General features: G+C 41.1%; 1 protein-coding gene across 1 annotated transcript; it reads right to left on the bottom strand.

Annotated features, from left to right (window-relative positions):
- Positions 1-549: 549 nt before the first annotated feature.
- blvra (biliverdin reductase A) lies at positions 550-7,657 on the bottom strand. Its single transcript, XM_079561049.1, has 6 exons — positions 7,504-7,657; positions 7,239-7,358; positions 5,113-5,210; positions 3,450-3,557; positions 3,180-3,348; positions 550-1,024 (listed from the first exon to the last, which is right to left on the bottom strand). Exons 1-6 carry the CDS (start codon positions 7,620-7,622, stop codon positions 766-768), a joined length of 873 nt encoding a protein of 290 aa, XP_079417175.1. The 5' UTR covers positions 7,623-7,657; the 3' UTR covers positions 550-765.
- Positions 7,658-26,170: the final 18,513 nt, after the last annotated feature.

The raw sequence follows: 26,170 nt of genomic DNA, 5'->3' as shown, positions 1-26,170 counted from the left end.
ATGTGTTCACAATGAATGGCTATACAGAGTTTAAAAATGTTAAAATTTGGTATTTTCCTCTCTCTACATGTTCCAGCCATGTCCTAATCTGTAGAATGAGCCCAGAACTGTTCACCACAACTGCCTCTAAAATCCTGCACTGTCACTCAGAAAGTTTATTCATTTTGAAGCTTCTATATTAAGCTCATGCAGGAGCTTAATATAGAAGCTGCAGTTACACGAAAGACCTGAGGTGGCAGTAGTGAGTATATAATGGCCAACTTGCATCTAGCCCCTGTAAATATAGATTATATGTTGAACACATCCCTGGCACTTTCTGTCAAATATGTATTTCTGCAGATCACAGTAGATCTCTGATGAGAAAAGAGGAAGCAGGAGCGTCACGTTCTCCTTTAAAACACAATTCAGAACCAATCACGTGATCATCCCTTTGGCCTTTGTAGCTCCGTCGGCCGAGCGAGGCGGAGAAAAGTAACACGCTTTGCCTCGCCTCATCTTAAACACACCCATTGTTTGTGTGTCAAATGTGTCATATGCACTTTAAATGTAAAAAAACAAAACAACATGATGGACTTTAACACATGTAAGCGCTGGTTTAGTAGGCACACAGTCACTTAATAAATTTACCATATACATTCACGCTTTCTGTGGCTATTCTCGCCCCGAGGCAAAACCCAAAATGTAAAAAGGTAATGGGCGTAGAGCGTTTCACCAAAAACACCAGCTGAGCAAAATCAAATAAAGAGCAAAAGAGACTAAAGTGGCTTATTGCTGGCAGAGGTCTTGTATTCTTTGGGCCAGGCTTAAACAGTGCAGGATCCTTCGCTTCTCTCTCTGCATCTCCTCCGGCGGCACCTGTCCCGAGAGTTTAGCCCCGAAATTCACCAAATCCTGCATGAACAGCCCCACGGCGCCCCTGCTGGCCGGAGGGGGAACCTCGGTCAGCGTGAACGAGTCGAATCTGAAGTTGATGTTCTTGGCTCTGGGAAGGCCCGGCCCGCGCTCCTCGATCCACGTGAGGGGTCTGGGAAAGAGAAAGAGGATTTGTCGGAGCAATGGTCAGGTTCACACTGTAATTTTTAAAGCATAAATACTTTTTTTTATTATTTTGCAGACGTTCCGGCCAACAGAGAATGATCAAAACTGCAAAACTTTCTCTCATTGTTTATATTTCTGCCCCTTAAGATTTTTGCTTTTGCTCATTGTACATAAGATCCCTCTTTTTACTATTTATCTATTTTCACATTCTATTTTGCACACCCTGAGTGATCTTATTGAGAGCCGAATGTAACCAGTGAATTTCTCCGTTGTGAGATCAATAAAGGATTATCTTATCTTAAAAAAAAGTGACAATTATGTGACAAAAAAGTGACAAAAAGAGATGAACATGCGGCAAAAATATGGTGAAAACTATGGCTGAAACAACTAATCGATTAATCGACAACTAACAGATTACTAAAATAGTTGTCAACTATTTCAGTAATCGATTAATCGTTTTCTAGTAAACACAGACTAAAATAGAGCAAAAAAGACATGAAAATGATGTATTTTGGATGAAAACCTACTTTGTTTTTAAAGTTAGTGTCTGCAGTGTTTTGTACATTGTAAAATTCATAAATATCTGTCTTTGTCTCGTCCAATCAGAAAGCAGAATTAGCACAAAGAGCCTCCATCAACATGTCCTCAAGCAGCGTCACTTTAGCTTTATGTGATAAAAAAAAAAAAAAATACAATTTCCATGCACCTTTCACAGCCAAACGATTAATCGATTAATCGTAAAAATAATCGGTAGATTAATCGATTACCAAAATAATCGTTAGTTGCAGCCCTAGTGAAAACCCAATTAAAAATGTATAGAAAAAATGTCCAAAATGTGACGACAACACAAGGAAAAACATCCATTTATAGATTTATAGATTTATAGATATGAAACTCGGAAAATTAGAATATCTTTAAAAAGTTCATTTATTTCTGTAATTTAACTTAAAATGTGAAACTAACATATGATATAGACTCATGACAAAGCCATAATAATCCAAATTATAACAAATAAAGGCCACACATAGGCCTGTCACGATAACAAATTTGAAGTTCGATATATCGAGGCAGGAAAGTATCGCGATAAACGATATTATTGACCCTAACGATACTCGATACTGTCGACTCTCAGGCATAAAAATAACAGTAAACCTTTGTTCTAAAAGTGCATCATCATATCCTACAATACCAGACAAGCTGCAATAAATATGAAATATAATGAAACGCAGTTTGCTTCTGTTAGAAATCAAAGTTTAACAATAAAAATAAGGGCAAATGCTAATAAATGCACAGATGATAAATATTGAGCCTAAAAATGAATAGTTTATCTGTTATTTATTGAACGATAAGTCGATATAATCATTATCGTGACAGGCTTAGCCACGCGTATCTCACTTTGCATCTATATCATAATATTACCTTCACATTAAAATGAATTACAGAAATGAATGAGCCTTTAACGATATTCTAATTTTACACGTTTCATCTGTAGATGAGTTTCGCAGGTCTTAGCTTTCAAATGAGGCACAACACTGGCCAATAAAGCTGAACAGGAGAGAATGCACTCAGTTAAGGCGGGGGTAATAGGTTCCTTTTTTCACATAAAAAGTTGCATAATGCACCTTTAAAAGGGCATTACGCAACTTAGAGCGTATTTGACCTTTCAGTGACTCTGCAGCTGTACGGGTGATGAGCTTATTGCCTTTGCTTTCCATCGCAGTGGTTCCTATGATGCTTCAGGATCAGTTTTATGTCTACAGGCCATCGGGATGGAAAGTAAAGGTACCAAGCTAACCATCCAAGCATGTGGGTCACTGAAAGGTCAAGTACTCACTAATATAAACTTTCATAATGCACCTTTAATCATGAACATCTGCACAAATTCAAGTGGCAACAAAGTGATAAAATGGTTTCTATGGAGACATTGCAGCAAAAGAACCTCCTCCTTTAAACCTTACACAAACACACAAAAAGTGGTCATGGGGGGCCATCTAGTGGTAGAACACAGGCCCACCCCCTGGGAACATTAATACAGCCGACACTCAGAGCATAAGAACAGTCACAGTAGAAACAGCAGGAGTGAATTGTAATAGAGGCATGTAACTTGTGACGTCATCACTTTGCCCCGGCTCCGCGCTCACCTGTTGTCCGCCGTCAGCAGCTTGGCCGTCATCTTGCTGTAGCTGTTGCCGGGATTTTCCTCGAACGCCGCGCTGCTCACAGTGAGCTCCCCGAACAGATCCACGAACCACGTCAGCCTCGCGATGCCACTGAAGGCCAGGAACCCGAACCGCGGCTTCAAACTCCCACCTGTGACGCAAACCAGGGAGCGAAAAACATGTATAATTCATTCTCACACAGGGGATGCCTCACGGGGCTTCACAAAAAAAACAGATGCGGTGTGTTCTCACCAGTGAAATGCAGAGTTCCCTCCTGTAGATTCTGTCCCTGCACTTTCTCCTTCAGCCATTTGAAATCCGCCGTGAACAGCTCGATGTGCTCTTCGTGGAGGATTATTCCTGTAAAAACATTACATTTTAGAACATGCTCTAATGACGCATCTGCACTGACTTTCTTGATTATACACAAACCCTAACACACACATTTTCAGCCCTTTACTTGTTTCTCAGAGACACTGCAGCAAAACTCATATTTCAGGTTTCATCTTAAAGGAACAGGCCACCGTTTTTACATACTGGGATATGTACTTACCTGAGCTTAGACGAGTTCATCCGCACAGTAATATCTTCACTTTACTGTGCAGATGTCGAAGTACTCCTGGTATTATTACGCCTTACAATATAGTTCCCCTTTTTATCCGCTTAGAAAATCCACATTGTTTAATTTTGTGTAATTATACTTTATCATGTAACACTTCATGTAACTATATTTAAATAGGGAAAACGTGGAGGAGCTTAGTAGCTTCTATCTTGACCTGTTTTGGAGCTATAGAGGAGGAGATGCTAAATGCTAACACCGTCTGTGCTGTGTTTACGTGACTGAGGACACATGTGAAGACCAGACAGGTACAAATGAACTCGTCTAAGCTCAGGTAAGAACATATCTCAGTGTGGAAAAACGGCGGCCTATTCCTTTAACACAGTGGTTCTCAACCTGGGGGTCGGGACCCCCAAGGGGGTCGCAAGACAAATTTGGGGGGGTCGCCAGATCATGTAGATAAAATATACATACTTTTTTAGTGTGTATTATGATATTTTATTGTGGCATGTGTGTGCCATTATATGTTCACAATTTGCTGAATTTTATTTTAGCCATTTGTTTTTTCTTTGTTTTTAAAGAATTATGTAGGCTAATGTTCCGATTTCTCACAGTGTGACCCGGGCGGGGGTCACAGCCCCCTTTAACAGTTATAATGGGGGTCGCGGCTCCAAAAGGTTGAGAACCAATGCTTTAACACATAAACTTTCACCTGGAAATAAATAAAATGCCTAATCTCCATGAAGTCACATTGGAAATTGTACATTTAAAGGACATTTTCTCAGAAATGGAAAAGGCATGTTTATTTATATCGGGCATTTCGCACACAAAGCAACTCAATGCACTTTAGTAAAACCTACTGATTCCAAATGATCCAGTTTTGTACTTAATAATATTATTATTAACATTATTAACCATATGTTGAAGCTTTGTTATAAGGATTTTCAATATGTGATTCCTTGATTGATTGTTGAGTTTTGAATCTCAAAAAACATGGCAATATGTTTTTTTTGTTTTGTTTACAAAAGTGAATGTGATCCCAAAATTAAATGATCTTTGTAACAGATCTTAAATGTAAACCTGGCTCTATCCATTATGTAGATTTTGTTACCAAACATGTCGGCTGTTTTAGGCATATTCATGCACAAAATGCCGGATATTTGATGAAAGCATTTTCTAAATTAAAGACAAAGTGCAGTATTTCTCCTCCTCATATTTATGTGAGTAATCTCCAGCAAAGGTTCCAGATTGATGTCTCTAATTTAATTCCCGATTCACCTGCAGGGTCTTAAATTACACGTGTGTGATTGAGAAGGCTTTAGTGACACATGGCGGGTGTAACATAATAAGCTTCACCTTTTTCTTCAGCCAAAACCCAAAGGTCCACAGCCGCTTTGTAGCTCAGGGTCATGGGATACTCCACACAGACGTGCTTCCCAGCCTCAATGAACTGCCTTCAGGAAACAAGAACAAGAAACGTTTTACAAGTCTTTTAGCCTCACTAGCCATTTTGGCCAGATGGACTTTATGTGTTCGGCCATTTTGATAAAAGTTTTGAAGACGACACAATGGACACAAAGAAACATCACAGGATTAAAAACACAAGGTCTGCACAACTTTGGAAATACTATATCTATGAGATCAGCCATTTAGGTTCGGAAAATCATGATTATATGTGACGTCTGCTGAGGCTTTTTAAACAGAGGGAACCAGGATCATCGACATTAGAGACTAATATTTAACAACCTAAACTTAAGTGATTTGCCAAGTGTGACCATCAAAGTCGTGCTGTTTGAAAAGATCTTTTTCTTCACTGGGATTTTTCAATATCCAATTCCTGCCTGATTTACTGAGCTTTGAACCCAAAAACCAAGGAGAAATGTAGCATTTCTAGCTTATCTCAAAACTAAACAATATCCAAAATCCCTCTGAGCAAATCTTTGAAGTTAATGCTGTGTCACAAAGATTCCAGAAAAGCAAAGAAACTGTTAACGTCAAGCCCTGGGAAAAGCTGACTTGGCAGATTTTTAAACCTGATGTCCTTCCTCTCACAGGAAAAGTGTCAGTTTTTGCTGCACAGGAAAGACAACGTTACGAACAATGTATGTTAGGAAAGGAATAGGAAATCCCAAGACACTAAACCAGGGGTCTCCATGTACATTTCGCTGGGGGCCAAAATATATCGGGAGTGCATCGCCGGGGTCCATAAACAAAAGCTCCAGTAAAATAAGTTTTAACTGGGAAAATACTATTGAGGGGCAGAGGGTCCATTTACCACGTGGCTATAATGTGTTGTTTATATCCTAATCTCCTATTATGTCAGTGCCCTCTGCTGGACACGTGTGGAATTCTTTCCTTTCTTTCTTTAGGCTGCCCCCTAGTGGCTGGAGTGAGCTGGTTCTGGTTATTTCTTTACAAATTCATAACTCTGCACAGGAATGGTCTAGAGACATACTTTTTTTTTTTGCATTCTCTGGAATTTGTGCTCTACAAGTCAGGGGCTGTATTGAATCATCTCGCAGGCCGGATTTGGCCGCCTGTTGGAGACCCCGGTGTAGAATAAACATTAGCAAATAAAACATGTGAGAGCGCCTGGGACTCATCTCCAGATTGTGAGCTAAGTTTGATCAGCCACAGGGTTGCCAGACCCAGAGTTTAACTTTTTTAAGCCTTGCCGTGGGTAAAAAAAACATTTTTTTTGGCCTTGCTGTTTTCACTGTAAAAATGGCCAATTTGTATCTCATTTCTTGATCAAAATCACAATTTCAATATCAAAATGCCGCCTTGTCAATGAGAGGAGGAAAGGTGTGTTTCTCATCATCGCAGGAGCACATGGGCTGTATGTCTGCAGGTTTTGGCCGTTTTTTGATATTTTTAGTTTGACTCTGGAGACCTGGCAACCCTGATCGGCCGTTTTAAGATTTTGCTTATTGTGCATGTTTGGATTGACCAGACACAGGGAGAACTCGTGGACTTCTAGCTTTGAGGCACTCACCGCGCACCACATGGTCAAATACTCCATCTCATTACTTTCCTAAAGTACAGATACTACTGGTATCTGGTAAGTAAAAGTTAATTCTAACTTACTTCTCCTTAAAAGTATTCAAAGTTCAAATCGTTATAATTAAGTGCTGTGATAACTTTGCGGCTACAAAAATGTAAAAAATATGCTCAATTTCACCACCTGTGCGGCAACGCAAACCTTCTTCCTGTAACAAGTCAATGTTTTAAATGGGGCATCACACGTAACAGAACACATTAAAACAAAGTTTCACTTTTTACTTTGGAGCCTTTATAGAAATGGAGTACAAAGAATTGTTATCTACAGAGTCTACAAAAATATTACTGAGTTACAACTGAAGTAAATGTTCTTACCACCTCTGCCAAATGCTACGTTTACACAAATATTTAAACAGGAATATTTCATGAGCTTCTGCATGAAATGTGATACAGTTTTTAAAAGTGCAGGGATGTTTTTTTACCGGACATTTTCCTCGTGCGACTCGTTCTCGGTGCAAATGAAGGCCACGTTGATGTCGTCTCGGCTCAGAGCGTCCTCCACAGAGACCTGCTGCACGCCCTGCTGCGGCCCCAGAGCCCTCCTGCACAGACCACACACAGGTCAACATCCAAACGTCCAGTTAAAACGACTCTTTAGGCTCACATGAAAACTGCGACCTGTTTAGTCCCTTTGTGTTACAGGGATGTCTTTGTATTGGCTGATATTCTGTGATACTTCACTTTTACCTTGATATGAATCCTTTGACGAGGAGTTTTTCAGCCGCGCTGCCGGGAAGAGGAGCCAACATGTCTCGGATTCTCACCGATCCGGCTATTCCCAGACCCACCACCACAGCACCGAACATTTCAGCGAGAGGCGGCTGAAACCTGGGAACACGAGAGAAGACGGTGTGGAAACTCAATCAGACAACTCTCTGAATAGTCAGAAGGTGTTCCTGATTAATCACCATTACTCGAAATCTAAATTCTCTATTTACATCTCTCTTTATTCCAAACCAACTACTGGACATTCACTTCCTGAGCAATGTTTTTTTTTTTAAATCTCCATTACTGCCCTAATTCATTTGAGAATCAGTTATGCTGTACAGACCTGATTTAACTTAATAATTCGTTTTTAGTCAATAATAATATTTCTTTTTTTGACAGTGGTTTGTTAGCATTTGGCCTCTCCCCATGTATTCCTATGGCTCCAAACGGGGTGAAGTTAGAAGCGACCAAGCTCTTCCCCGGGGACAAAGACCAGACAGGTACGGATCAACTCGTCTAAGCTCAGGTAAGAACATATCTCAGTATGGAAAAATGGTGGCCTGTTCCTTTAACCTCTTGCCTTAACCGAGCACATTTTCTGCAGTTCAGCTTTACCTAAATCTGAACGCTTCTCGACTGGAACTTGCAGCTTATAGGCCAGTGTAATATGGCTGAAACAACGAATCGATGTAATTGCTTAAAGGGGGGGTATTATGCAAAATTGACTTTTTCAAGCTTTACATCATGTTATTATTTCATTCCCTCATTAAAAACATGCCTGAAGTGTTGCCTTGGCACATTCACGTATTTTTGAGTAATCTGTAATAACTCTGATGGCAGCCATTTTAGGGATAGGTTTGCCTGAGTCCTCCTAGGAACGCCCCCACCTCCTGGAGACGCCTCCGAGCTTTCGTCACCAGCCGAGTAACCAACCACTGCTCCTCAGCAGAACCCCCTCCCCACTGATGCCACAGACAGCGTGTGGAGGGGGCGTGTCGGGAAGGGTCAGAGGTTCTTAAAGAGACAGAGGCCTATTTCAAGACATTCACTACAGCCATTTTGAGAGAGCAATTTTATATATGGCAGTTATTCTAATTTACTGCATTCACAGACCAACAGAAGGTTTGGTCATAATTGTAGTGTGATATAGACTGGTGCTATGTGATTGAAAAAAGCATAATACCCCCTCTTTAACCGTTTTCTGCTAAACACAGTCTCAAATAGAGCAAAAATTGCAGGACTATTTTGTATTTTTGATGAAAAACCACTTTGTTTTAAAAGGTTGTTAGAGAATTAACAATGGTGTTCGAGAGGATAGATAAAGAATAGGCAGCAGTCTGGATGTCTTATACAAGGAAGTTTATTTACCATCGGTGAGGGACCTGGAGACATGAACTTGAGACATTGCACTGGTCCTACCATTCAAGTCTGTCTGAGCTTCCACAGAAAAGGGAAAATGACCCTCTCAGAGCGTCAGACTGACACACAGGCGAGTGGAGCCTGAGCCTCACAGTCAAGGCTACGACAGAGATAGTACGACTCTACAGCCTGACCCAGTCTGATAAATCGATTTAATCTTATCCTCTAACAAAGGTCTGTAGTGTTTTGTACATTGCAAATTTCATAAATATCGGTCTGTGTCTCATCCAATCAGAATCAGAATTAGCGCAAAGAGCTTCTTACAAACATTCACTTTAAGTTTACTCCATCAAACACATTTTTTGTGGTAAAATGTTTTAAAAAATGGATTTTTCATACACCTTTCATAGCTAAGTGATTAACTGATTATAGTAAAAATAGAATAATCAGTAGAGTCATCGATTACCAAAATAATCGTTAGTTCCAGCCCTACAGTGTAACGCCCCATTTAAAGCCAAGACCTACAAAACTGATCTAAACTGATGTTTTGCTTTGTGCCACATTTTCATCACTTTTTGTCATGTTTTTGTTGTTTTGTCAGTTTTCACTTGCTCCTTCTCGTCACACATTTCTGTCACTTTTACATAACATTCTGTCACTGGTGGAAAGCAACAAAGTACAAGTAAAAAGTACATATTATGGGTACTTTGACTTTACTTAAGTACATTCTATGATGGATACTTTTTGCCTTTACTTCACTACATTTTAGAGCCTGTATCTGTACTTTCTACTCCACTATATTTTTAATTTGGGTAAAAAGTAAAACTATATTAAGTGACCTCTCTATGATGAACTGGTCCCAATTTAGACTTGGTTTAGAACTGGTTTAGCCCTGGTTTAGACCTGGTTTAGACCTGGTTTAGCCCTGGTTTAGACCTGGTTTAGCCCTGGTTTAGACATGGTTTAGACCTGGTTTAGACCTGGTTTAGCCCTGGTTTAGTTCCTGTTTTTGCGCTGTTAGTGGTTTACTCCTATAGACCTGGTTTAGACCTTGTTGAGACCTTGTTTAGCCCTGGTTTAGCCCTGGTTTAGCCCTGGTTTAGACCTGGTTTAGACCTGGTTTAGACCTGGTTTAGTTCCTGTTTTTGCCCTGATCTAGTGGTTTACTCCTTTAGACCTGGTTTAGACCTGGTTTAGACCTGGTTTAGACCTGGTTTAGACCTGGTTTAGACCTGGTTTAGTTCCTGTTTTTGCCCTGATCTAGTGGTTTACTCCTTTAGACCTGGTTTAGACCTGGTTTAGACCTGGTTTAGACCTGGTTTAGACCTGGTTTAGACCTGGTTTAGACCTGGTTTAGACATGGTTTAGACATGGTTTAGACATGGTTTAGACATGGTTTAGACATGGTTTAGACATGGTTTAGTTCCTGTTTTTGCACTGAGTTAGTGGTTTACTCCTTTAGACCTGGTTTAGACCTGGTTTAGACCTGGTTTAGACCTGGTTTAGACCTGGTTTAGACCTGGTTTAGACCTGGTGTAGACCTGGTGTAGACCTGGTGTAGACATGGTTTAGACATGGTTTAGACATGGTTTAGACATGGTTTAGACATGGTTTAGTTCCTGTTTTTGCACTGAGTTAGTGGTTTACTCCTTTAGACCTGGTTTAGACCTTGTTTAGACCTGGTTTAGACCTGGTTTAGACCTGGTTTAGACCTGGTTTAGGCCTTGTTTAGACCTGGTTTAGTTCCTGTTTTTGCCCTGAGTTAGTGGTTTACTCCTATAGACCTGGTTTAGACCTTGTTGAGACCTTGTTTAGTTCCTGTTTTTGCCCTGAGTTAGTGGTTTACTCCTATAGACCTGGTTTAGACCTTGTTGAGACCTGGTTTAGTTCCTGTTTTTGCCCTGAGTTAGTGGTTTACTCTTTTAGACCTGGTTTAGACCTGGTTTAGACCTGGTTTAGACCTGGTTTAGACCTGGTTTAGACCTGGTTTAGTTCCTGTTTTTGCCGTGAGTTAGTGGTTTACTCCTTTAGACCTGGTTTAGACCTGGTTTAGACCTGGTTTAGACCTGGTTTAGACCTGGTGTAGACCTGGTGTAGACCTGGTGTAGACCTGGTGTAGACATGGTTTAGACATGGTTTAGACATGGTTTAGACATGGTTTAGTTCCTGTTTTTGCACTGAGTTAGTGGTTTACTCCTTTAGACCTGGTTTAGACCTTGTTTAGACCTGGTTTAGACCTGGTTTAGACCTGGTTTAGACCTTGTTTAGACCTGGTTTAGTTCCTGTTTTTGCCCTGAGTTAGTGGTTTACTCCTATAGACCTGGTTTAGACCTTGTTGAGACCTTGTTTAGTTCCTGTTTTTGCCCTGAGTTAGTGGTTTACTCCTATAGACCTGGTTTAGACCTTGTTGAGACCTGGTTTAGTTCCTGTTTTTGCCCTGAGTTAGTGGTTTACTCCTTTAGACCTGGTTTAGACCTGGTTTAGACCTGGTTTAGACCTGGTTTAGTTCCTGTTTTTGCCGTGAGTTAGTGGTTTACTCCTTTAGACCTGGTTTAGACCTGGTTTAGACCTGGTTTAGACCTGGTTTAGACCTGGTTTAGTTCCTGTTTTTGCCCTGAGTTAGTGGTTTACTCCTTCAGACCTGGATTAGACCTGGTTTAGACCTGGTTTAGTTCCTGCTTTTGCCGTGAGTTAGTGGTTTACTCCTTTAGACCTGGTTTAGACCTGGTTTAGACCTGGTTTAGACCTGGTTTAGACCTGGTTTAGTTCCTGTTTTTGCCGTGAGTTAGTGGTTTACTCCTTTAGACCTGGTTTAGACCTGGTTTAGACCTGGTTTAGACCTGGTTTAGACCTGGTTTAGACCTGGTTTAGACCTGGTTTAGTTCCTGTTTTTGCCCTGAGTTAGTGGTTTACTCGTTTAGACTTGATTCAAGGTTGATTCAAATGATTAAAAAAATCCAGCATTAAACTCTGAAATATTTTTACTTATAAATTACAATTTACAATGCATATTTTTATACTTTAAGTAAACATTTCATTAGATACTTTTACTTTAGTACATTTTTTGATCCTGTATCTGCACTTAAGTAAGAATATTGGGTGCTTCTTCCACCAGTGCTGCATTTGCATCGCTTTTTGTCACATTTCTGTCGCTATTTTGACACAATGCAATACAATGTTACATATAATTCAACATATTTACTTTTTATGCAGATTTAAATTATTATTATTTTTTTTACTTTACACAGGTTTGGTTCTACGGAGTAAATGGGGCTGTTTGAACCCTATAGTTTTGGTTTCATCAATGCAATGTCATGTCGAGCATCTCTTTGTGCAGCTCTTATGAAACTGTTCCTCGGTCAGTTTTTTCCCGGACGCGCGCATGTTACGAGATGCCCTGCGTTCAAACTGCAAACACATCACAAAAACACAATAAAAAGCTTCGTCTTACCTGAATGAAACTGTGTTCGGGCGAATATCGACCTCCTCCGCAGCGTCTGTGCTGGTCCGATAAAGTCGCGCTGGAGCGGGGCGTTTTCCACCGAAAGATAACCTTCTATTGGGGAGTTTGGCTCGATCTGTGAGAAAAATGGTTAGGCAACTGAGGTTACACGTGACGCGACTGCACGCCTTGTTGTGGTGACGTCACACCTGCGCGACAAGACTTTTTTTTTTTTTTTTCAATATAATTTCTTTATTATTATTGATTGGTTGCCGAAGCATGGGAAGCATTAAAAATCTGTTTAATTTATTCCATTTAATTGACATCGCCTCGAGACTGGTTTAATCTCTTAACCCCCGCCTTAACCGAGCGCATTTTCTCCACTTTGGCTTTATCCAAATCTAAAAGTTTGCAGCCTGTAGGCCAGAGTAACGCCTCATTTAAAGCCAAGGCCTACAAAACTGATCTAAACTGATGTTTACAAAACTCATCAAGATTTTTCATTGTGTTGCCGCGTTGTTGTCACTTTTTCGTCGTATTTTTGACATTTTTTCGTGGCTTTTTTGTAATTTCTTAGTAATTTTTTGTCACTTTTTTGTTGAGTTTTTTGTTGCTTTTTTAATGTTTTTTTTGTAATTTTTTGTCGCTTTTTTTGTAATTTTTTGTAATTTTTTGTTGCTTTCTAGTCATTTTTTGTGACGCTTTTTTGTGACGTTTTTTTTGTAATTTTTTGTCATTTTTTGTAATTTTTTGGTCACTTTTTTGTATTTTTTGTGACGCTTTTTTGTAATTTTTTGGTGCTTTATTTTTTTTTTTAAATATTTTGTTGTAATTTTATGTCGCTTTGTCATTTTTTGGTAATTTTTTGTGACACTTTTTTCTGATGTTTTTTTGTATTTTTTTTGTCACTTTTTGTAATTTTTTGTCACTTTTATGTATTTTTTGTGACGCTTTTTGTAATTTTTTGGTGCTTTATTTTTTAAATATTTTGTTGTAATTTTATGTCGCTTTGTCATTTTTTGGTAATTTTTTGTGACACTTTTTTCTGATGTTTTTTTGTATTTTTTTTGTCACTTTTTGTAATTTTTTGTCACTTTTATGTATTTTTTGTGACGCTTTTTGTAATTTTTTGGTGCTTTATTTTTTAAATATTTTGTTGTAATTTTATGTCGCTTTGTCATTTTTTGGTAATTTTTTGGTTTGCTTTTTGTCACGTTTTTGCCGCTGTTTTGACGCTCTTTGCAAGAAGCTTTTTAGATTTGGGTAAAGCCGAACTGTAGCAAATGCTCTCGGTTCGGGCGGGGGTTAAGGGGTTAACCAATCCCAAACCCGCGTCGTGCGTAAAAGCGTCGCCACACGTATACACCACGACCGTCGACAGACACACGGTTAGCTCCAAAGGCTAACAGCAAACATTGCATCGATCTGTCATCATGTTTAACGACCAAACGCTTAAAGTCCTGGTGGGCCAGCGCCTTTCAGCGGCTGCGGAGGAGATATTTGGGCTTTTTGAAGAGGCGGCGGTCGTGTACAAGACCCAGATTTGTCGCTTGGAGAAAGAAACCGAACGACAACGGCGACTGCTGGATGCGGTTTACAATCCACAAGTCGTGTTGGAAAAAGAATGGGTAGATCTATTGACTCCGGACCAGCCCTGCGCCAGCCTGAGCGAAGAAAGCCTACACGCTCTGAATATCAAAGACGAAGTGCAGCAAGTGCGCATTAAGCAAGAGGGGGTAGCGTTCCCAATAACCATCGCGGAGGCTGTGGGTTTGGAGCAGGAGCCATTTCTGCTGAGACAGAATGCGGAGAACAAAGGGGAAATGTGGGAGATGGAGAGGGGAGCACCTGGTCCAGAAAGAGACGATGAATGGGCGGCAAGAGCGTCTTCCAGCAAAGGGAGGATGAGAATACAAAGGGTCCAGGGACATTGGGGAGAAAAGGGCCACGCGGACGCGAGTCAGATCGATGTGAGTGAAGCTGGAACTAAACTAAAACTCCAGAAGTGCGAGTGTGGAAGGGTGTACGCCAGCAAGGAGGATCTATTCAGGCACATGAAAGAGCACATCCAAGATAAACCCTTCAGGTGCTCAGTTTGTGGGAAGACCTTCACACAGAAGGGAGCCATGAAGGTCCACATGAGAATTCACACCGGGGAAAAGAAGTTTCAGTGTCATTTCTGCGAAAAGCGGTTCACGCAGGTGTCGACCTGTAACGTCCACATGAAGGTGCACACCCGGGCCGTGGTGGGTAGCACCACCGCGAAGCCGTTCCAGTGTCCCGTGTGTCACAAATGTTTCAAGATAAAACCCTATCTTCAAGCACATATCTTGGTCCATACAGAAAAACCCTTCAGCTGCCCAAGCTGTCCAAAGACGTTTAGAAGGAAAGTAGAACTTAAAAAACACATATTAATTCACACAAAAGGTAGAACATTCAACTGTAGACAATGCAGTACAGAGTTTGGTGATTTGGAGACCCTCAGGCAGCACACCAAAGAGGCCCACGTCACAGAGAAGCCCGTGGGGTGCACAGTTTGCAGCAGGAGGTTCAAAGACGAGGCTTCTCTTCAGTCGCACATGGCGGTTCACACGGGCGAGAAGCCGTTCAGATGCTCGATCTGTAACACAGGCTTCACTCAGCGCTCGAACCTCAGCTCCCACATGAAGAGACACAGCAAACCGAGCCAGGGGCCGACGTCATTCCACTGTGCCAAATGCAACGTGCATTTTGTGTTTAAAGAAAGCTTTCTCCGTCATATGGCGACAAACTGTGGAGCCAGCACAAGCACCGTGTCTGTGTAAACACTTATAACACGTGTCCGCCGGTCCAGTACGTATCTTCATAATGTGCCATCATCTTCAGACTCTCAGTTTCCAAAATATTGAAGCCTGTCCCGATGTGGGATTGTTTGTAAAGAACGGCTTTGTCACTACACTGTGTCGTTGGGACTGAGTAAGAAACAGGGTAGATTTACTCAAGAAAGAGGAATGGATTTGGTTTGCACAATCCACAAAACAAAAGATATGGAGAGTTCTGAAAAGTGCCATTGAAAAACATCTATGCTTGTATTTTATTACGGCTAGACCCATGTTGCAGTATTAAAAATGTTAGGTCACTCTTTCTTCAGATTTGCACAACTTTAGTTTCACTGTTTCATCTGCAGAGTTCACCGTTTTTACATACTGTGATATGTTCTTACCTGAGCTTAGACGAGTTCATGTGTACCTGTCTGGTCTTCACGCGTGTCCTCAGTCACGTTAGCACAGACGGCGTTAGCATTTAGCCTCTCCTCCTCTATAGCTCCAAACCTGGTGAAGATAGAAGCTACCAAGCTCGTCCACGTTTTCCCTATTGAACCCCTTAACTCCCACCTGAAACCGAGCACATTTTCTCCAGCTTTACCCCAATCCAAAAGCTTCTGGAAAAAAGGTGTGAAAATAGCAACAAAACTGAGATGAAAACAAGGATGAAAATGTGAAAAAAGTGAGAAAAAGTTGACAAAAAAGTGACAAAAAATGTACCAAAAATGACAAAAATTGACAAAAAAGTGAGAAAAATGTGACGAAAAATTGAGAAAAAATGGACGAAAAAGTGATAAGAATTTGACAAAAAAATGCGACTAATTTGACGAAAAAGTGACACATTTTTTTTACAAAAAAACCCGAACAATTTGACGAAAAAGTGACAAAAAAGTCACGAAAATTTGACGAAAATGAGACTGCCCAACAAAAAAAGTGATGAAAAGAAAATATGATGTGAGGAAAAAGATCAATTTAGTTTTGTAGGTCTTAGCTTTCAAATGAGGTGTTACACTGGCCTACAGGATTTGGGTAAAGCTGAGCTGGAGAAAATGCTCTCGGTTCAGGCGGGAGTTAAGAGGTTAAATATGGTTACGTGAAGTGTTACACGATAAAATATAGTTACACAAAATTAAACAATGTGGATTTTTGGATAAAAAGGGGAACTATATTGTAAGGCGTAATAATACCAGGAGTAGTTCGACATCCGTGCAGTAATATCTTCACTCTACTGTGCGGGCGTGGAAGAGCTTGGTAGCTTCTATCTTCACCTGGTTTGGAGCCATAGAGGAGGAGATGCTAAATGCTAACGCGGTCTATGCTAACGTGACTGAGGGCACGCGTGAAGACCAGACAGGTACACATGAACTCGTCTAAGGTAAGAACATATCTCAGTATGTAAAAACGGCGGCCTGTTCCTTTAAAGAGATTTCAATACAAAAAAAGATATGTTATCGCAATTCAATTCTTCATATATACAGTATGTACTTACAAAACTTTATTAATACGCCTTAAAATGTATGAAAAGATCATTCTGAAAGCCACATTGCACGGAGAATAGGTTTGAGGTTTATTTTGATGAGCTACTACAAAAATAGCATTGTGTGTAGCCATTAGGAGGATTTTATAACTTTATTTGCAATGTGGCTTTAAGATAAGGTACAAGAAACACCGACTTAAACTTTTTCATTAGAGTATATCAATACTTCAATATATTACTCAAGTAGAAGTAAAAAAAAAAGTACTGTGACTGTGATACTCTTTGTAACTTTTTGAAGATTTTTCAGCTCTATCTGATAACAAGCGCCTTTTTTCTTTATTGCATGTACAGTAAATGTTGAGCATTCAGTTGGCTGCAAAAAATATTCAGAACGTCTAGTTTTAGTTTTGCTTTTTATAACGGTCTGTTTTGAAAATATTAAACGACGACAAACGAAAACGTCTCTCCCTTTTTCCCTAAAACATGATGAATTCATGAGTGAGTCTGAGATGGTTTGGCAGAGGAGGAGGAGCAGGAACACTGGGGGTGGAGTACACTGATGTTGATGCTTCTTCAGTTGTACTCAAGGTCATTTTTAATTTTAAACATTTTTTCCTAGGCTTGTCAGTCACAAATGAATATCCTCCAAATACCTAAAATACTACACAGTATAGAAAATGGTGTACAGGTCGACAGTGGCTCAGTGTGGGTGAACGTCGGTGCATCTAATACAGAGGAGAGTTCATCCACCATCACCTTATCTTGTGACACTGTTGGTAGAGAAGGTCGTCTCCTGATCAGAAGGTCATGGGTTCGAATCCCAGCTCCCGCAAATGCACACTGTCCTTGAGCAAGACACTTCACCCTACTTGCCTCCAGTGTCTGCGTACACTGGTGTGTGAATGAGAGAGTGAATGGGTGACTGGTTCCTTACTGTAAAGCGCTTTGGGCCTGATAAAGGTTTTATAAGTTGAGTCCATTTACTATTTGTGTCTCACTGCATTCTGTTTGTAGGAGCCATTTGTCAGTTTTTTGATTTAAAGTTAAAATTTCACTTTTTGTTTATTAGTTCTTTTTTGTTATATAGTCTTCAATATGCTAAGTTAATTCTAATTTGCTTACTTTTTGTTTTATTTTACTTGGTTAGTCTTCTATTGCGCACCTAGGGGATATGGGGGAATAGCGCACATTGTCCAACACGCACCTGGGGGGGCTAATGGTTTTTTACCAGTCAAGTCGGAGAGGCAGCAAGTAGGCCTTGGACATGAAATCTTGCTATTTGCCGTCCAAATCTGGAAAATAAACCCTTTAAGTTTGTTAGGACATTGCTCTCTTTTGAATGTTGCGTAAAACCAAAAAAAACAGGGTGCGTCTAAGTGTTTATTTGAAGTTTTCTTATGTCGCAGTTTAAGTTTCCTTTTTTGTTGACAAATGCTGTTCTTAGATGTTTCTTCACTGATTGATGTTTGCTACAACATACTTTTGCAAGTCGGAAGCCTCTGTCAAATACAGAGGCCCAGTGGCTGTATCGTTGATTAGCAATGGCCTAAAAGCCTAAAAACAATTGATCCTGGAGCGGTGATGGAAAGGGCACCACACTAACCTCCCACACAGATGCTGAGTCACTAAAAGGTCAAACGCAGAGCGAAGGTCATCCCACCTTTACTCTGCCTGATCCCGTCAGATCTTGGGAGCTAAGCAGGAAAGGGTCTGTTGGTCCTTTGATGGGAGATTGTTTGGGAAACACCAGGAAGTCTGGGGAGAATGGAGTGAGTGGGTGGTCGTGGTCGGAGGGGCTGATGCACTTCCTATACCTCCATCATGGACAACACCTCCCACCCACTGCACGGGACTGTAGAGGAGCTGAGCAGCTCGTTCAGTGGCAGACTGAGACACCCTCAGTGCAAGAAGGAGCAGGTCCTTCATCCCCACTGCTGTCAGACAGAACAATGAGACTGTAAAGTAACATGTGCAATAACCCCTTTGCAGAATACACACAATGATCCCTGTGTTTACATCACTTTAGTAACCACCTGCACTATGATGTAAACCTGCACTGCTAACACTGACTATAACTTTTTTGTTAAAGTCTGTTTACCTATTATTTACTGTTTTTGTCCCCACAAAGTCCTTGTTAGTCATTGTATATAAGATATCACTATTTATGATTTAATAGTTTTTTCCTCACATTTCCTGCCTATTTGCTCACCCTGAGTGTTTCTAAGAGCTGAATGTAACAAGTAAGTTGCTCCATTGTGAGATCAACAAAGGCTTATCTTATCTGGCAACCAAAGGGCAGCTGTGGCTACAATAGTAACTTACCACCACCAAAGCATCGATGTGTGTCCAGAAAAAAAGCTTTTTAAAACCAATGAATTGTTATGTGAATGAAAAATGACAATACTCGGCCTTCACAGCTTGAAGGTCCGGGTTCGATTGCCACCTGGACGCGGCCTTTCTGTGTGGAGTTTGCATGTTCTCCCCGTGTCTGTGTAGGTTTCCTCCGGTTCCCCCTACCACAAAAAACATGTACAATAGGCCAGGATGAATGATGTGTGTGAATGTGGTGGTGGTCAGAGGGACTGTTGCCGCAGATGTGTTCAGTCTCCCCCAGGGGAAACTGAACAAGTACAGTACAGTATAGTTGTCTCATGTAAAGCGCTTTGTGACTATGTTTCAAGTTCAAATGTACTTTACAACTAAAAAGTAAAAGTTATTTTGTTTTTGAACTCCTTAACTCCCACCTGAACCGAGCACATTTTCTCCAGCTTTACCCCAATCCAAAAGCTTCTGGAAAAAAGGTGTGAAAATAGCAACAAAACTGAGACGAAAACAAGGATGAAAATGTGAAAAAGTGAGAAAAAATTGACGAAAAATTGAGAAAAAATGTGACGAAAAAGTGACAAAAAAGTCACGAAAATTTGACAAAAATGAGACGACTGCCCAATAAAAAAAGCGATGAAAAAAAATCTGATGATGTGAGGAAAAAGATCAATTTAGTTTTGTAGGTCTTAGCTTTCAAATGAGGTGTTACACAGGCCTACAGGATTTGGGTAAAGCTGAACTGGAGAAAATGCTGCCGGTTCAGGCGGGAGTTAAGAGGTTAAGGAACCTACTGAGTTGCCTAAATGTGGTATTTCTTTGTCCAAGTGGCTTTTAACATATATCACAACCATAACCCCATTAAAAAAAACAAAAATATATGAAAAAAATATCATATATGTATTTTTTTTAATTCCTTATGACCAATGGCAGACAGAAGAACCAGCTGCAGCCTTGTCCCGCCCTCTGAGTGAACTGACCAATCACAGCGCACCCCCCTCAGCGTGTCTTCCGGTATCAGAGTAAATACCAGATTAGCTTAGCTGCTAAGGCCGAACCAAGAAGCTAAAGCTGCGAATACTCCAACTACAATCATGTTTAACAAGCACATGCTACAAGACATGATACACGAGCGTCTCACGGAGGCGGCCGGGGAGATATTTTCGCTTTTCGAGCAGGCCGTGGCGGAGTATGAGCGGGAGATCGAGCGCTTGAAGAACAACGGGAGTGAGGCGAAGCGGGTCGTGGTGAACTTTCGGGGTCCGCAGACGAGGGTACAAGAGGCTCGGCAGACGGGGGCGGCTGGAGGAGAAAACGAGGGAAACACCGGGGCTTTTCACTGTAAAGAAGAGTCGGAGCAGGTGGTGATTAAACGAGAAGACGAGCCCCACGTGCTGATGATTACGAATGTGAAAAGTGTTGCAGACGAGTTACAGCCACGTGGACAACATGACGCAAACAGCGAGGAAACTGAGACGGATAACAGCTCTGAGTCTAGACCAGAATCCGAGGAGGAAGATTCACGCGTGGGCAGCGATGAACGCCCTTTTGGATCAAAGAAACCCTCCAACATGAAAAGCCAACCAGATGATGATGAGGCGCCTGACATCGCCAGACCATTCAGCTGCTCGGTGTGCGACAGGAGGTTTAAATTGAGGTTAACTCTGGAGGCGCACGTGAGAGCGCACGTCGGGGCCGATCCCTGCAGCTGTGCGGAATGTGGCGTGACGTTTAAAAAGCAGTCTTACCTAATCAACCACATACACAGGGTGCACTCCACGGAAAAGCCCCTGAAGTGCACGGTCTGTAATAAAGGCTTCGTGCATCCGAACGCTTTCAGGACGCACATGAACAGCCACACGGGGGAGAGGCCGTTTAGGTGCGCGCTGTGCGGGAAAAGCTTCACTCAGAAAGGCACTCTTAAGCGTCACATGGTCACTCACTCAGGGGAGAAGCCGTACAGCTGTTCGAAATGTGGGAAAGACTATTCAACAAAGCAGAATCTGATGAACCACGTGAGCAAAAATCACTGAAGAGCCCTGGGATGGAGTGGAGTGATCGTGCTATAAAAAGCTTCTTGAAAAAAAATCGTCAAAATGGAGATGAAAGCGTGACAAAAAAAGCCACAAAAGAAAAGAGCGACAAAAGAGTGACCAAAAAATGACCAAGAATGGGGGATTTCGACCAGTGTTAAAGGAATAGGCCACCGTTTTTACATACTGAGATATGCTCTTACCTCACTTTAGCCGAGTTAATATATCCCCGTCTGGTCTTTGTCCGTGCGCTCTGCCAGGCAAACGGAGCACATACGCAGCCTCTCCCACATGTCACATAGCTCTAAAAAAGCTCACAATAGAAGCTACCAAGCTCTTCCACGTGTTCCCTATTTAAATAAAGTTACGTGAAGTGTTTTCATGCGAAGTATATTTACACAGAAATGTAGCATGTCCATTTTATAAGCAAATAAAAAGGGGTACAATATTGTGAGGAGTAATGATACGAGGAGCAAAACGTCCACGCCGTAACTCCTAAAGGTTATTGACGGAAGTGAGCAGGGGAAGTCTTTAGGAGTTACTGCGCGGACGTTTTGCTCCTCGTATCATTACGCCTCACAATATAGTGCCCCTTTTTATCTGCTTATAAAATCGACATGCTACATTTCTGTGTAAATATACTTCGCATGAAAACACTTCACGTAACTTTATTTAAATAGGGAACACGTGGAAGAGCTTGGTAGCTTCTATCGTGAGCTTTTTTGGAGCTATATGACAAGTGGGAGAGGCTGCGTATGTGCTCCGTTTGCCTGGCAGAGCGCACGGACAAAGACCAGACGGGGATATATTAACTCGGCTAAAGTGAGGTAAGAGTGAGGTAAAACGGTGGCCTATTCCTTTAATTTTGACAACATATTTTAATTTAGTTTTAGTCTTAGTCTTTTGACGAAAATGTAATTCGATTTTAGTCGAGATTTAGTCAAAAAAATATCTTCAATTTTAGTCTAGTTTTAGTCGACTAAAATTGCAAGTAATTTTAGTCGACTAAATTTAAGACGAATTTAGTCGACGTTGCTTTGATAATATTCATTATAATCATGTTTAATCTTGTTCTTCTGCTTCATGGAGCTGCTCCACATGAACAAAGCTCAGAGCTGATCCTTTGGCAGAAGATTTACATGATCTGAGGCTCTTTCAGACGCTCAGTAGAAGTTTGGATGATTTTAGTCTCTCCCTTTCATTTTTATTTAGTCTTATTTTAGTCGACTAAAATATCTGGACATTTTAGTCATAGTTTTAGTCTCATGAGAAACTTTTAATTTAGTTTTAGTCCAATTTTAGTCACAAAAATAACACTTTGGGTTCAGTTCACTTGAGACCGGTTCACTTAGGGAGAGGCAGCCCCCGCAGGTTTGTGTTTCAAGTGACTTTAGAGTAAAGTGGTCTGGGTCATTATGGGAGTGGTCAAGGACATTTATATGCATTTTACATTGAACAGCAACAGGAAAAATCATATGCAAATGTTTTCCTAAACTAATTTATAAAATAGACTTTAATTTAGCCTGCCTCGAGGCTCATACCGAAGCCAAAGTGAAAATCAGCGTTGCCATGTGATGTATGTTAACTTTATTCCGTTGCGTCCAAAATAAAAGAGGGAGACCTTGTTCCTGTCATTTAGTCAATAAGAAAGAATGTATGGGAAAACTGTTGTGTAAATCAAATAAATATGAGGAAAAATATATAATTTTATTGAATGTTTCCACATCAAAATCTAGCTGTGATTAGAGATGGTCAATATTGCCTATATTTTCTGTGATCGTGTCATAGAGCCTGGTTTAAATTTGTGAAGAGAAAGCTGAGTTTGAATATGCAAGCTGACTATTGCCTTTCACAGGCCTGACCGATTAAAATGGTGACAAGCCCCCCTCCCCTTTCCCCCCAAACCGCTCCAGACCCCATGTCTGAAGTGATCTGGTCCTGTCGAAAAGCTCCTAAAGAGACCGAAACATAACAAAAATATGACAAAAGAGCGACTAAAATGTGACAAAAACATGACAAAAAAGCAACTATCCATCCATCCATCTTCTTCCACTTGTCCGTTGCCGGGTCGTGGGGGCAGCCGTTGGAGCTGACCAAATCACATTGCACCAGCCCCTTATGGCTCCTCCTGCAGGTGGTGGGTCCACAGAAGGACGGCCTCATGGTTCTAACTGGGCCTGTTGGTCTCTCATAAGGGGCTTCTGAAAAAAAAAGCAACTAGAAAAACAAAAACACAAAATGAGACATAAATATGGCGACAAAGTGACAAAGACGTTACTATCAGTTTTGTCAGCCTTAGCTTTCAAATGAGGTGTCACACTGGCCGATAGGCTGTAAGTTCGGTGGTCATGAAGCTTTTAAGATTCAGGTGGAGAAAATGCGCTCCGTTTAAGGAATAGTTCCCCGTTCTTCCATACTGAGATATGTTCTTACCTGAGCTTAGACGAGTTGATCCGTACCTGTCTGGTCTTTGTGCCCGTGGAAGAGCCCGGTCGCTTCCAACTTCACCCCCATTTGGAGCTATAGGAATACATTGGGAGAGGCCAAATGCCAACAACATGACTCAGGGCAGACAGGTACACATCAACTCATCTAAGCTCAGGTAAGAGCATATCTCAGTATGGAAGAACGGTGAACTGTTCCTTTAAGGCGGGGTTAAGAGGTTAACCACAATAGTTTGCAGCTATTGAGTTGTTTTGTGTTTTTATATTATTTTTAAGAAATACCAGCCTGTTAGACAATGATTCATGTGTCTAATGTTCCATTTTGATTCTGATCTGTATTGTGATGTATGTTCTGAGATGTATGGACTGCTAAACTAATACAAGAAGCACAGGTTTCATCTAATACCTCATGAAGAAAGGAGATTTTGTTTACACATTAAAGAGACAGATGCAAGTTGGATACTCACTACTGCCACCTCAGGTCTTACGCATAACTGCAGTTTCAATATTAAGCTCGTGCATGACGGCACTTCTGACCCAAAGTAACAACTATTTGAGTGACAGAGCAGGATTTTAGAGGCAGTTGTGGTGAACAGGTCTGGGCTCAATCTACACATTAGGACATTTCTGGAACATGTTCGTGGAGGAAAATACATAATTTGGACTCCCTGTAGTCCCTTTAGGTCTTTTCTCTTTTTTTTTATCATCGTGACCATTGTGATCACTTGTAGCAATGTGTCATTTTTATCTCATGAAGAACTGCCTGTAACAGCAGCCGTTCTTGTTTTTTTTATATATTTTTGTATGATTGCTGCTGAATGATCATGTATTACTGTATTACGTTTTAATAAATACTATAAGACAATATTATCACTGAACTAAGAGTCTTAACTGAACAGCCTGCAGGATTTTTGAGAACCTATTTCGCCTTTTTGTCGCCCTTTTGCTTTTAGATTTGGGTAAAGAAACCCAAGAAAATCCACTTGGTGAAGGCGGGGGTTAAGAGGTTCAATGGGCTTGCATAATGTCGCAACAACGGGGATGGCAAACAGGAAATACGAAACAACATGCCAAGAACAAATACATTAAAACGTTGAGAAACAGTTTGGAATATGACCAAAGTAATTCGCCATTAATAATAAAAAAAATAACAATAATATTAAAAAATACAACAAATAGTAATAATAATAATAAATAAATAAATAATAATAATAATAATACAAATTCCAACTCTGTTTTATGAAATTGAATGAGGCCATTAATAATAAAAAAAATAACAATAATATAAAAAAATACAACAAATAGTAATAATAATAGTAATAATAATAATAATAATAATAAAAAATAAATATGATAATAATAAAAATATAATAATAATAATAATAATAATAATAATAATAATAATAATAATAATAATAATAATAATAATAATAATAATAATAATAATAATAATAATAATAATAATAATAATAATAATAATAATAATAATAATACACATTCCAACTCTGTTTTATGAATTTGAATGACGGAGAGAAGAACCAATCCCAGCTTTGCCCCGCCTCCTGACTGAATGGACCAATCACGCTGCGCAGTCTCTTCCGGTATCAGCGTAAACAACAGCGCCGTTAGCTGCTCAGGCTAAAGCTAGAAGCTAAAGTTGCAAATACTCCCGACTGCGATCATGCACGACCGGCAAATGCTGCACTTCCTGATAAAGGAGCGGCTTTCGGAGGCGGCTGGGCAGATACTCGCGCTTTTTGACAAAGCCGTGTTGGAATACCAGAGGGAGATCGTCCGCCTCACAAATGGGAGTGACGCCGAGCGAGTAATGGTGGATTTTCGGGATCCACAAACGAGCGTAAAGGGAGCTCGGCGGACGGGGGCGGCTGGACAAGAAAACGAGGCCAACGCCGGCTGTTTTCACTGCGAAGAGGAGACCGCACAGGTGGTGGTGAAGCTGGAGGACGAGCCCCCAATGCCGATCAGGAACGTGAGACATGGAGGTGGGGGACAACAACAAAAGGCAAACAGCGAGGAAACGGGGATGGTGACTCCGGGCGCTGCTTTGAATGAGGACAACGCCGGGTCTTTTCACTGTAAAGAGGAAGCGGAGCAGGTGATCATCACACGAGAGGACGAGCACCCTATGATGATTACAAATATAAAAAGTTTAAACAAGAGACAACAACAACAGAGGACAAGCAGCGAGTGGCCAGAGGCGAGTGGAGCAGCGGAGAGCGACACCAGCGCAGAGTCGTTCCCAGAAGCAGAGGAGGAAGACTCGGACACGGGTGGACATGGGTTTGGATTTGATGTAACAACGCAGCCCTTCGGCGCACCAGCCCGTAAGAAGGGGTTTCGTCAGAGAAGAGGCGTGAAGAGGCTCCACACCCACGAGGAGCCTTTCACCTCTGCGGAGTGCAACGCCCAGCCGGACAGTCAACAAGGCTCGCCTTTGCAGCCGGACACTGAGGAGGACCGGCCGTTCTGCTGCACCGTGTGCGGGATGGGGTTCACGCAGATGTTTTCTCTGGAGGTGCACATGAGGGACCACGACGGACAGAGCCTCTTCAAATGCACAGAATGCAGTGTGGCGTTTACAAAGCAGGCGAAGTTCTTCCGGCACATGAAGGCGGTGCACTCCATAGAAAAGCCCTTCAAGTGCTCGGTGTGTAATAAATGCCTGAAAACTGCCCACGCGTACAGGACACACATGCTGATCCACACCGGGGAAAGGCCGTTCAAGTGCTCGGTCTGCGGGAGAG

Source organism: Gobius niger (genome assembly GCF_951799975.1).
Source record: "Gobius niger genome assembly, chromosome: 8".
NCBI lineage: Eukaryota > Metazoa > Chordata > Actinopteri > Gobiiformes > Gobiidae > Gobius > Gobius niger.
This window is presented reverse-complemented; position numbering and strand designations above follow the sequence as displayed.